At 26.8% G+C, this 14,852-nt stretch overlaps 1 protein-coding gene across 1 annotated transcript; it reads left to right on the top strand.

The window, feature by feature from the left end:
• The first annotated feature begins 343 nt into the window (after nt 1–343).
• LOC107406512 (uncharacterized) lies at nt 344–7,542 on the top strand. The gene is made up of 10 exons (XM_060817750.1): nt 344–361; nt 426–562; nt 1,571–1,715; nt 1,806–1,933; nt 3,078–3,149; nt 4,633–4,759; nt 4,851–4,966; nt 5,586–5,627; nt 6,023–6,235; nt 7,141–7,542. Exons 2-10 carry the CDS (start codon nt 452–454, stop codon nt 7,207–7,209), a joined length of 1,023 nt encoding a protein of 340 aa, XP_060673733.1. The 5' UTR covers nt 344–361; nt 426–451; the 3' UTR covers nt 7,210–7,542.
• Nucleotides 7,543–14,852: the final 7,310 nt, after the last annotated feature.

Raw genomic sequence — 14,852 nt, 5'->3', positions numbered from 1 at the left:
CATTCACTTCCATTTATAGTTTACGTGTCTAATATTTAATATTTAATGGTAGATTTTGAATAGAATGATATTTATAAATGTAACATTTTGACCAAAAAAACATATTAAAAATTATTTTAAAAAAAACACTTTTTTTAAGGATGAACTTGTTAATGGGGGTATTTTATTTTATTTTATTATTATTATTTTTTTTTTTGGCTGAAGATTAATGGGGTATAGTTTTGTACATATCCTCTTTTGTATATTTATTTCGTGCCGAGTTGAGATTTTTTTTTTTTTTTTTTTTTTTTTTGGGTGAATAAAGTGAGTTGGGATTTGGTGAAGCATTGAAATTCCATTGTAGTCCAACGACAATTCCTTGGTATCTTTGTATCTCTGTTTCTCTATTTAACGATTTGTAGTTTATTTAAGCCTTTGTATTTCAGGCATTATTAGTGGGTTGACAGTGACGATGGCGGACAATGGTGGGGAGCATATAACCCGGGTTCTTTTTTGCGGGCCACAATTTCCTGCTTCTCATAATTACACAATTGAGTATATGCAGGAATACCCATTTGTCCAGGTATTAGATTTGTTTTGATACAATCTTGAGTAGAATAAGAATTCCTTCTTTGTAAGATGTTGGGTTCTTGTTTCATTTTCTTGCTACTTAATGGAAGTGTTTTTTGGCCAAAAAAATCAATAGAGCATTAGCAGGAATGCCCATTTGTCCAGGTATTTGATTTATTTTGATACAATTGAGTAGAATAAGGATTCCTTCTCTGTAATAAGTTGAAGTCTTGTTTGTTGATTGCCCCCCAAAAAAAAAAAAAAAAAAGGGGGGGGGGGGGGGAAATTTTACCCTATAGTATTTGCAGGAATACCAGTTTGTCCAGGTATTATTATTATTTTTTTTTAATACAATTAAGTGGAATAAGAACTGTTGTTTGACCAAAAAGAAAAAGAGGAAAATTTTACAGTGTTTGCTCTATAAGTGGAGATGTTTTTTTTGCTTATATTCTGCACTGAGAAATAATTTGCTATTCTAATTGTGTGAAAAACTGGCTGCTAATTCTGAAAGTCTATTCCGTTTTGTTGTTGGTATGATATGCTACTTGCTAGGGACAATATTTCACGTATATTTATTGACTGCTCGAGTCCAACATTGTTTCTATAATCATTATTTTCCATGGTCTACTTGGCGTACCTAAAACTTGGACCTTTTTTGGTTGAATCTGATTCCTATATAAGCACCAGAGCTCAAAATCCACAACTGAATTTATTCAACATAGAGTTAGGCTAGCTTGATTTCAAGTCTATTGTGAGTAAGGAAATATGTCTTCTTTTGGATCTAAAAGCATCTTTTTGATGATGTAGTATGGAATGTTATTGCGTTAGTATCTTTTGCTTTGTTTCTGCATGCTTGTGATTTTTGGTTTTGTTTTCTTTTTGCCACTGGATGTTAATATCTTTCACCAATATTACTGCAAATTTGGTGATCTCTGATTGAAACAACATTTTAGAATGAAGTCTTTCTCGTTGATTCTCCTTGGTATAACTTCATTTGAGTATCTCCAATCTGATATTTTAGGTTGATGTTGTTCCACTTGAAGATGTACCAGATGTTATTGGAAACTACCACGTCTGTGTAGTGAAAGCCATGAAGTTTGATTCAAATGTTATTTCTCGTGCTAAACAGATGAAGCTGATAATGCAATTTGGTGTGGGTGTGGAAGGTAATTCTCATGTTATCAACCAATTATCATTAGACTTTTTTGGTGTATCTTATGTGCATGTTGATTTTTACTTTGGTTCATATCATGAAGGCATTGATATTGATGCTGCGACAAAAAGTGGAATCAGAGTAGCTAGAATTCCCAGTAGTGTAACAGGAAACGCAGCTTCATGTGCAGAAATGGCTATATTTTTAATATTAGGCCTTCTCCGGAAGCAAGTATGTTTCTTTCTACTATTGTTATATTCCTTAACTGCTAATACCTTTATGATTAACCAATTCTGTATGTATAATATTGAAAAATTAATATTTGTAAAAACTAGTGAATTGGTAGGAAACTTAGCAACCATAGACATTTTTCTCATAGTGCAATTTCATATGATTTCCTACTTTTTCCAACATTTACGACCAGGACCAAATTCATCCCTGCCCCCAGCTTCATCATTTGACCAGCTGAGCCCAGGCTTAGGGCTTCTCCAACTCCTTTTTTTTTTTTTTTTTTTCCTTTTTGTGTGTTTTATATGAAGACATGTTTCATGTAGGTTTGCTTCATATATCCAAATATGTCTTGGTGTGTTGGGTTATACGTTCACCATATTATATGCCACATTCTTAGTTATGGTTAGAGACTTCATTATTCAATCACTGCAACTAAGTGATATAGGATTTTTATTCATGAAGACATTAGAAATAAGGCATCCCATAGTATTTCAAGATGTGAAAAACACTCTGCAGCAACTGAACATAGGATTAGAGCAGCAGAGAAAGAGAAAGAAGGATAAGATTGAATGACAGGAAAGTTGAATTTTAATAATCTCAACACCATAAAAACTATCAATTGTAGAATGGTGTACTAGGTCACAGGGAATTGCAAGAAAAAGGGAAAATTCTTAATGCTGAAGCTGATGCTGGTTGCTTTGGAGTTTATGGCAATTACTAGGGAGGATAGATCATGGTTTGGATTGAAGAGTTATCGGGGATGATGAGGCGTTACCAGTTCTAAATGAGGACAATGGCAATAGAGCCTCAAAGCTTGATGGATTCACCATGGTCTCTTCCTAGTGTGGTTAGAGAGGCCATTATGGCTGATTTTGTTCATTTTATCAATTTACTTCTGAACAGAGATTCAGTCCTCCTTTTGCGGAGATCTGATTCTTGTTGATGTGTTCAAAGCAGTAATATTAATATGCTTAAGGATACAGGTTTTAAGAGTGATAGTGTGCTAGTGGTTTCTGAGTGACACTGTAGCTCTTGATTATATATGCAGTGGTACAACAAATCCATCTCTTGTATTTTTATTTTTATTTTTTGTTGTCCTTGACTCCTGTCTGCTCATTTTCAATTTCAAATGATAATTTTGCAGAATGACATGCAAATTTCTGTAAAACAGAAAAAGCTTGGGGAGCCAGCTGGTGAAACACTACTCGGCAAAACGGTGAGTTTTGTACTTTTTGATTTTTGGGTGCAAATTTCTCAAGAATACAATATCACTTTGATGTTCTGTTGTTTTTCTTTTAATATGCCTTCTAGATTATAAGTACTAATACTTTCTAGTTTACACATTGAAAAATGTTGGGGAAATTTATGTTTCATACCATTGAGAAAACCAAAATTGAAAGGATAGTTGTGCTAACCCAAAAACTAAAAATATCATTGAAATCTGATTTTTTTAGCATTTGGTACTTGTGTTTGCTTTTTGGCTATCAACTTAGCAAGGATGATTGGGTAGCAAATTTTGGTCTGGATCGTTACATTACTCTCAACCTTTCTTTTCTTTGAAAATTGCATATGCAGTCTATATTATGCCTTACTTAATTAAAATAACATAGAAATCTCCTAAAAAGCCTATAGGAAAACACAGATCTATATACAGTATAACATCATGAAAGAAACAAAATTCACTAAATGCTTGACGGATTGCTAATAATCATTAATCTTAAGGTGTCCTCTAATCTTTATCCTTGTGGCTTCTTTGACCTATGACTTGAAATGGAGGTAGGGAGAAAAAGATATGCCTGGTAAGAATACCAAAATCTATAATATAAGTAACATCACATGCGTACAATCCCCCCATACATTTTACTGTATGGAACACATTTTGAATTTTGTATCTGTTGTGTTGACTTGGTTTACATTTTTGGGTCCACTTGGAGTGGTGTGATCCTTGACATCTAGATCTAGTGCACTAATCAAATAATTTTTAAACCCCTTGAAAACTTCAAAAATTCATCCATAAATTGAAAAAAAATAATAAGTTGGATTTATGTGTGCCATGGGATTTCAGGATGATTTTGATTTTGGTTGTGAGTTGGTGCGACAGCCTACCTGTGGGCTTGACCCAAAATTTTGGCTTCAACAAGGCCTCAATGGTATGTAGGATGGAGCAGGGCTTTGAGAAACAGTGCGATTGACCAGGCCTCATTTACTTTTTGCTTGGATTTGTGGTTCTTTTCAAACATGCTACTTTTCAGAATGTTAGGACAAATATGGAAGGTTTTGGTAGTTTAGTGTGGTTCCATGGTCATATTGAGCTGGGTCACTGGTGGCTGTGGATCTTGGTTTAGGTTTCAGTCTCTCTTTGATTGGCAAGAAGAACAGATGTTGGGATGAATGGATGTTTTGACATTACAGTTGAATTCCTTTCACTTGGAAGTATGAGACCATGAGGAAAAAAATAAAAGAGGAAAGGTAGACATCTTGAGTCAAGTAAATCCGTGGTGAATTTTTTGAATGATCTGATTTTTACTGTTATTTAACCTTAATTAACGTTTTTATTATCCATAAGTGTCGACTACTAATTTTTGAAACTTATTCCGACTTTTATATGCTTTAGTATACTTCTGTGCTATTGGAGGTGTTTATATTGTCTCAATTCAATTTTGATTTTTATTATTTATATATTTTTTTGGCTCATGCAGGTCTTCATTTTAGGATTTGGAAATATTGGAGTTGAGTTGGCAAAGCGCTTGAGACCATTTGGTGTTAAAATTATTGGTACAAAAAGAAGCTGGGCTTCGCATTTGAATAATTCTGGTCAGTCAGATGGTATGTAGGGATGCATATATAAAATGGTGAACTTTTCTGTTAAATAAGGATTTATTCATTGGCACTTATGATATATATTACTCATTTCTAGTTCAAAATGGTGTCGATGATGACTTAATTGATGAGAAGGGTGCTCATGGAGATATTCAGAAATTCGCAAGCAAGGCAGACATTGTTGTTTGTTGTTTATCATTAAATAGTGAAACAGTAAGACTTCTTCAGTCAGATCTAAAGTTCTCATTTTGATGGACTTCACCAAGAAAAGGACCATCCTAGTATGGCCTTGCTGCCATAATAAAAATTCTGAAAAGAAAATAAAAAAAAATAAAAAAAAAATTGGAAGGAAATATATACTAGATGGGGATAGTAGTTTATCTCTTTGTTTCCACTTCATTCCTCAATGTTAACCATTGCTTCAACTGGGTTACGTGGGCAATAATTTGAGATTATTTACAATATTTTCCTTGTTATGTATCTTTTCATATTTTAGATGAAGAAAACTGAGTCCTGATATGGCCTGTGTGAGTCAAGTTTTGGCTGTGTCTCTAAAGATGAAAATCATATTTTTGTTTCTGTAATTTTGTAGGCACATGAAATTTACAAATTATGGGGTCATTTTATGTATAAATTGAAATTAAGACGAATAGTTTTTTTTGTTTTTCTTTTTTTTTTTTTTCTGTTTTAAGGGAAAAAAAGAAAACTTTTCATTGCAAAAACATATGCTTCTAATGCTGAGTTGAAAAAGAGAAAACTTTTCGTTGCAAAAACATATGCTTCTAATGCTTAGTTGTCTGATACATGCTATCTTTCACATTTGACTTTTCAGGTGGGCATTGTCAATAGGTCATTTTTATCGTCAATGAGAAAGGTTTGGTCTTGTTGCCTCAGAATTTGGAATGAGAAACAGTTTTGTTTGCAAGTGAAGTGAAAACTAAAATGCAAAAGAAAGATTTTTCTCTTCAAAACTACAGAAAAAGGATTATTTCAAAATCAATGTTTTTGTAGAAATTGAAGATGTGGGTTGTTACTTGAGTATGCGAGAAGAGAGAAAGAGAGAGAGAGAGAAATCATGCTTAGATTCTGAGCAATCAATATGCAGTTCTTTATGAAACTCAACTTCCTTATCTCTTTGAAATTCTCCCCTTTATTCTCTTTTTTCTTCTCTCTCTTCATCGGGGCCCCATGGGGGAGTAGATGCATTCAAGTTATATTAGTTTTGGTTATTTTCCATTATCATTATATCTTCTCAATGTTTTACTGCAGGGTTCCCATCTAGTAAACATTGCCCGGGGTGGTCTCTTTGACTATGAATCTGTTTTCCATTCCTTGGAGTCTGGCCACTTGGGAGGCTTGGGCATTGATGTTGCTTGGACTGAGCCATTTGATCCTGATGATCCAATTTTGAAGTTCAAAAATGTTCTAATCACACCTCATGTTGCAGGAGTTACAGAGCCTTCTTATAGATCCATGGCTAAGGTACGCAATTTTGCAAAGGGTTTCTCAATCTATGACAAATCTAATTTTTGTTTGAGTTACCTTCGTGAAGATGTTGTCGGTTTGTTTAATGATTAAATTCTAATGTTCAATACTTGACAAAACAACATAATTTCTAAGAATGCATGATTCCTGTTGTTGTGAAGACAATAAATAGATTTATTTTTTTTCTCTTCCCTCCACTCACCGGTGCTAAAAATAATCGTTCTTTTAAGCTGTCAAAGGTTATTGCAAAGAATGGTCTTTCCTTAGGAGAAAGTTGATTAAATTTACTCATTTTCTGAAAAAACAGTGAGACGAAGGACTTATGACAATGTTACCGCCAAACTTCCTGCATTTTCTTCACTAGGATATTGGTTCCCTAGTGTTTTGAAAATACAATAACTTAATTTATGAAGCAGAGTTTTCTAATAGATCAATTTTGTTATTTAATTTGGTGAACATGAATATTTTAGTTAACAGTGAGGTATTTGACAAGCCACTCATGCTCATGCTCATACTCATACCATTTTAAAGAGAAACAGGGAAAGAATGAAGGAAAGAGGCTTTTAATATTTCAGTGATACTCAAAAATTTTGTGGTAAATATGTCAATGCTGCATTAAATGTCATGATCTGTACTCTTGTTATCCAGTTGGGTTTTCCATGAATCTGATTCTTATAAATCAGAGAATATATGTTACATAGGTGCGAAGGTTGATGGAAAAGTAATAATGGGTTTACATGATCTTTAACTAAAGGGATTAGATAGACTCTCTTATTCCTTGTAATACTTTGCTTTTTTTTTTTTCTTTTTTTTTTTTTTTTTTGGTTCCTATATTATGCTCATATTAATTTATTTCCTTTAATGCATGTTAATTTATGTTCTTGCTGATTGGACACTTTTAGGTTGTTGGTGATGTTGCAATTCAAATTCACCAAGGAACTACTTTGACAGGGATCGAATTTGTAAATTGATGCTTTGCTAGAATGTGATTTAAATTGTCCTACACGGGCATAGGAATTGGATTTTTAGATAATCTAATATTGGAATTGTATGTTATTATTGGTTTTCAATGTGCTACATGGTAATGTGGATTTTTCTGTTAAACAAAAAAAAATGTTAATGTGTCTTTTTGAAAGAAACAGCTTGGGTGGATCAAACTCAGGATGTGCATCCAAAACTAGGATGATGGATGATATTTGTCACGTAAGTTCTTTCTAATATTTCGGAACTTAAATTGTATGTCCTTGATGTTATTTTCGTTAATAAAGTTACTTGGCAAAAACGAAGTTCATACATTTATCAAATTGTAGGATATTTGTTTAATACTAGGAAATTTTATCAATATATATATATATATATAGGAGATGACATTAAGGTTTGTATATCTATATATATATATATATATATATAGTATATATATATAGTCATTTTTTCATTAGAATATCTTGATTTTAATAAAGTTAGAATATACACACTGTGTGTGTGTGTGTAGAAATATTTTTGTTCACGATACTTCTTTATTGGGCATCATTGCCCAACTTTTGTTGAACGCCAACATTGGTGGGACGTAAAAGAATAAATTAGAGGTTGCACAAAATTTGTTGAGATATATTTCACCCATCCTGTATTTGATGATTTCCCGGTTTAAATAGATTTATCGTCGTCTTAAATTATTATAGATTGGATGTAACAAGTAATTAAGAGCATCTCTTAAAGCATCTTTGAAAGTTTTAATTTTTCTATTTTAAAAAGTCATAGTTAATTTGGATAACTTCAACAGAATCTATAAAAATAAATCTATATAATATATAAAATAAGAAAAATATGTTTGACAAGTTAACATATCTTTATTTTAAATTCCCTCAAAAATTATTTATTTTATTTATTATTTATTTTTTTTTATCTTATCTTTTATGATTGTACTCAAATATATATCAAATCAAATTTTATTTTGAAGTAAATTTTAAGTAAACATACTTTTTTTAAAATATTGATAATCACAAATCGAACACAATAAAAAACGGTAAATTATTATATTCATGAAATTAATAATACATTATTATATATGCAACCATAAATAAATTAATAATGAGGTTGGTCTTTTTATTTGATTTTTTTAAAATTTTAAAAAATAAGGTAAAAAATATGTATGTAATAAAAGATTTTTTTATTATTAAAATATTTTATATAATAATTTCATAAACTAATCCATATTCATATATGGATATACAATAAATGGAATTTTATTATAAAATAATAAAATTAAAATGTGGTAACTAATAATAAAATTAATCTTCTTACTAATAAATTTATAGTGAATAATGCATTTTTTAATATTTTTCAAAAAATATTTAAGCTGTACTTATCTATATATATATTAACAAAGGAAACATATGCTTAAAAGTACTTATATATATATATATATATATAATATTTTTTTAAGTTGCATTTAAAAAATAATTTTAAAATTATGATAAGTTAACATATGCATATATATGGCCAGCTATCATGTATATTTTATTGTCAATGATAATTCATCAAAACATTCTTTTCATTATAATATATATATATATATATATGTAATGAATGGAATTTCAATATCCCAACTTATAGATTTCAATTATGAGTTTGATCTCTTTATTTGATATCTTTAAAATATATATAAATATAAATAAATTAATAATGAGATTGATTTCCTTATTCGATTTCTTTTATAAATCTTAAAAGATAAGGTAAAAACATGCATATAATAAATTATTTTCTTAATATACATATATGAAAATGTATTGGTGTATGAAATTTTATGAAATTTTAGATAAAATATATTTAGTAATAAGAAATTGAATTACATTATAAAATAGTAAAATTAAAATATAGTAATTAATAATGATATTAATCGCCTTGTCAAAAAATTTAAGGTAAATAATGCGTTTTTAAAATATTTTCCAAAAGTTGTTTAAAATGTAGTTTTATATATATATATATATATATATATATATTTATGTCGAAACAAATGCTTAAAATTATTTATGTATATATATATATATATATTTAAATTTATTTTTAAAAGATAATCTTAAAATTATGATAATATATATAACAAATAATATTATATATATATATATTCATACCATATTCTCAGTAAAAAATAAAAATACAAAATCAAAGATAAAGAATATTATATGTATTCAAATTTGAATATATAAATTTTATATACTTATAAAAAGATGTTTAAAAAAAATTTAATATATATATAGATTTTTTATTAGATTTTGTGTTTATTTTATTGCAAAATAATAAGATTTTATATACAATAATGGATAATAAAATTGATCTCCTTATTTTATTACATAATATAAAATATGTTCTTTTTATTAAATATATTTCACATAAAAATTCTATATACTAATACATATTCATATTTGTATATATAATAAATGAAATTTTGATATTCTAATATACAGATTTCAATTATAAGATTGATATCTTTATTTGATATCCTTAAAATACATATAACCATTTAACAAAGAGATTGGTCTCTTTATTTGATTTCTTTTTTAAATTTTAAAAGATAAAGTAAAAAATATGTATGTAATAAAATATTTTCTTATTATTAAAATATTTCATATAATAATTTCATAAACTAATACATATTATATTAATACATTTAACTTTGAATTAAATTATATAAATATATTCCAATTTAAATTAGAATTTGAATTTCATATATAAAAAAAATTAAATTGTTAAATATTTTTTAATTTGAATTCCATGCATAATTTACCTTAAAAGGTATAAATGAATTTATAGGATAAATAATTATATTATATTATGAATATTTAATATATAAAATTTAATTATTTGGAAGGAATCAAAAAATACATTTGAATTTGAATTCTATAAATAAAAAATATTATTTAAATACATTTAAATTTGAATTAAATTATATAAATGCATTTGAATTTAAATTTAAATTTCACAGTTGGAAAAAATTAAATAGGTAAACATCTATATAATATGTAAAAGTAGAATAGGTTTGTGCCACATTCAGCATATTATCATTCCAAATTCCTTTCAAAATCATCAATGAAAAACCATCTCTTTTTTTATTATTTGTAATTCCACCAAAATATTAATCAATACTAAATAGAACAGTTATTTAAAAGTAAGAAATTTTTTACCTTTATTGGTCGTATTCAAAAAAATATATATTTTTATTATAATAATATTAGATAATTGATTGAAAAAGTAAAAAGAAAAATTATCTTTTATGGTTGTATCCAAATATATATAATCAATTTTTGTTTTGAAATAAATTTTAAATAAATAATAAATATATATATATATTTATAATTATTATATATATATATATAAGATTTTACTATAGTGAATATTGTCATGCACATTAAATATAGATCATAATCAAATTATATATAATATTAAAATAAAATACATATAACATATTATAAGTTATATATAATTTGATGTTGATCTGAATTATAATGTTTAAGCCGACACATATGGTAGTTAAACTATATATATATGTACTTCTTTTTAAATCCAAATTATTGTTAATTAGGTTATAATAATAATAATAATAATAATAACAACAACAAGAATAAAAAATATAATTAAATTATATTATAAGAATTTAACATAGAAAAATTAATTATTTTCAAAAAATATATTTGAATTTCAATTTGAATTCCATAAATGGAAATTATTATATAAATATATTTAAATTTGAATTAAATTATATAAATACATTTGAATTAAATTATAATTTAAATTTTATAGATGAAAAAAATTAAATAAGTAAACATTTTGTAATTTGAAATCCATAAATAATTTACCTTATAAAATAAAAATTTGTTTACAAGATAAATAATAATAATAATAATAATAAATAATTTAATTAATAATTAAATTAAATTAAGAGTATTTAATATATGAAAATTAATTATTTACAAAGAATCAAAATACATCTGAATTTGAATTTAAATTATATAGATGAAAAATATTATTTAAATATATTTGAATTTAAATTAAATTATATAAATTAATTTAAATTTGAATTTAAATTCCATAAATAGAAAAAATTAGATAGAAAAATTCCATATATGGAAAACATTATATCAGTAAATATTTTTGAATTTCAATTTTATAATTGTATAATATTATATGTAGATGTCAAATTTATAATTTTTAATAAAGTTTTATAGTATAGATTGAAAAACAAATCAAAACATACTTATTAATAATAAAAAATTTGCAATAAATTTTTAAATATAATTAATTATTATAGATTATTTTTAAAATTATCCATTATTATTATATATACATGTACTGTACAAGGATGAATGCTAGCAAACAAATAAATGAGGAATGGGATTTAGTTTTTTTAAGTGTAGAGTGTCAAAATCCACTTCCTATATAAAGCTTTTAATGCATATATTTATTGCACCTACAGTTTTATATGCATAATTAAATATAATTTATTTGATTTTAGATATATATATATATATATATAAACATTTTCCTGTAGTTGTATCCGTTCTATGATTTATATATTCATGTTCTACAATTATTTCTTTTTTCCTTATGATTCATGGACTTTCAAAATATTAAAATCTGCATATTGATTTCATTGGAATCCCCAGGATGCAACCCAATTTCCAATCATTGATAAAAAAAAGTCGGTATCGATAGAAATATCGATAGTATAATTTTATAAAAATATCAATAAAAATATCAAAAAAATTACAAAAATTATAAATATATAACTTAAAACATAATTTTTTACATATAAAATATTTAATACAGTAAAATAAAACAAAAAAAATACAATAATTAGAATAAAAATTGTGAAAAAATAGTTTATAAATATTAATAATATATATATATATATATGCAATTTTATCTCAAATTAATAATATATATATATATATAAACAATTTATTATTATGCCATAATGATGGTATTAACTATGATCATGCTAAAGTATTATTATTTTAATTACATACCACACTACATGATCAAACACAACTATAAATTTAAAATCTTAATTGAAAATAATAGTTAAATGTTATCTTTCTTTATGACAACTTGGGAGAGAGGGATTTTCAATCAGGTCGAAATTTGAAAGTTGAGAAATACGATAAATATTTTCTAAAATGCGTAATTTTTTAATTATAGTGATTAATTTTTATTCTTGTTGAAAATGAGAAAATTTTTCAAGTAATTGATAATTAAATAGTGAATATTGGCAATAATAACATGTCTACCAATAACCATCAATAAATTTGACGTTTCTTCCATATGTCTATAAAAATCCATGTTTCTTCTTTAATTTCTATTGATAATTACTGATAAATTTGACATTTCCAATAAGTGGTAGATAAATTTACCGTCTTATCAATATTAAATACATCAGTTTTATTTCTTTTATTGAAGTTGAACATGACAAAATATGGAATTGTCAACGGAAATATCAATTGATATTTGCATCTATGCCTCCAATATCTCATGATATATCTTCTTTTATAAACAGTCAAGAATTTCAATCATCTTATTCAGAATCCAACTCTAAAAGATCACAAGATGGCTATTTTACTACAAAGAAAGATAATCTCATTGTGTGGCCTGGCACAATTTTAATTTGGATGCGGTACAAGGAAATGAGAAAAATAAAAAAAATAAAAAAAAGGGGGGGGGGGGGGGGGGGGGGGGAGAGAAATGACGGAGGCCACGGATGAAAAAAAACAAAGAGAAAAGTAAATGTTAATTATTTATTAAAAATGAAAAAAATAGAAAGTATGATAAAGAACACCATTAAAGTTGGATAAAAAATTATGTTTTTTATTATAAGATTTTTCAAAATATTTATTATTTTAAAATTATATTCTTTAAAATAAAGAGTAGCATTGGAGATTTAATAACATTTATTTTATAAATTGTACATATTGTGTGTGTGTATATATATATATATATATTAAAGATTTTCTTCCCTTCAAAAATATATATATATATATATATATATATATTAAAGATTTTCTTACAATTTTAAAGTTTGGACTACTGCAATTTTTCATACATAATTTAGCACTTTAAAACTTATTTTTAAAATTAACAGTTTTTTTGGTTGTCTAAAACAAATGAATTAACAATTATTTTTAACTTGAAGCACTTTTATGAGAAAAAAAAAATAATAAAATTTTTTTCAAGACTATAGAATAAAATTTACATGTACTAACAACCACGAAATGGAGGAACTGATCGACAAAATAAAGGGTCACGATGATTCATTGTCTTCTCTCCATCGCAATTAAAACTCAATATTTATTTTTTGAAAAAAAAAAAAAAGCAATATTTATTTCTTCTATTCTGTCACTTTCGATCGTACCACAATTTTCCCACTTTTAAAACAAACTGGCAGAATCTCATTCAAATCTACCCCCCAACTCCGACCGGTGCACAAATTAATTAATTATTAATTGTAGCTAGATTATGAAACAGAGAACAAACCCAAAAAAAAAATGTTTTCAAAATATAAAATAAAAATAAATAAAAAAACAGTTTTTTTTTATTGTTTTTGAAAAACAAGAGGCGTAAATTCCGGACTCACTGTAGCAGTCATGAATGCCAACCCCGTTCAGGCGGTTATAGGTAGTCGACTCATCAGGCCGTTCTCGTGCATTGGACCTGTTCGAGTGATCTTGGGCCTCACATCCGTTTCGGTAAATCCTCAGGCATCAGACCCATTGAGGTTGTTCAAACCCAATCTCAGACACAACCTTGATCATAAGATCCCAAAGTCCAAACTCGTTCAGCGATTACCAAATTGATGGTTGAAATGATTTTGTGTTAAAATTGTTTTGAAAACAAAGTAAAACCAAAAAAGCTCGTCTCCTTTTTTTTTGGTTATTTCATTGTTTTGTTTTTAAAAATCAATGGCCAAATGTAATATAAGCATTCTAGAAAACTGTTTTAAAATTAGCTGGCCAAACAGCCACAGTATCCAAATCTCCAAATGTATCAACAAATATTGTACTCCAAGACATCCTTATAAAAGGATCAAAATGAAACAAAACCTCCATCCTCAACAAGAAAATTTTACATAATTTATAACAATTGTAGTGTTATACCGTGTCTCGATACAAAAGACAATAATCTTGTGCAATTAAACATGCAGCCTTACAAAATATTTATTAAGTATTCAATGACGAGTAGTGGTTTCTACTACATATATCAATAGTTGTGTGTAAGTTTTTTTTCTCTCTCGCCATCAAGAACAAAGAAATTAAAGAAAAGAAAATTGCCTTTTCCAAAACAAATCTTTCATTGACATGCATCAATAAAACGAGTGCCTGAATAGCATTTTCAGATATGTTTTTTTCATTGCTTAAAAATGGAGACAAAACCAACCAATCAACCTCGTATTTAATACATTGACATAATATTATTATGCGTGTATGTGGAACTTGCTTTTCTAGATCATGATCTTCAATCAATACTATAAATATTTCTTAAAAAGACATTTTTAATTAATTAAGACGCACTATATATATGTAATCTATCTCTCTCTCTCTCAAAGCTGCTCAAGAACACGTGAAAT

This window comes from Ziziphus jujuba, chromosome 5, assembly GCF_031755915.1.
Source record: "Ziziphus jujuba cultivar Dongzao chromosome 5, ASM3175591v1".
NCBI lineage: Eukaryota > Viridiplantae > Streptophyta > Magnoliopsida > Rosales > Rhamnaceae > Ziziphus > Ziziphus jujuba.
The sequence above is the reverse complement of the archived record's forward strand: the minus strand, read 5'-3'. Positions and strand labels throughout refer to the sequence as shown.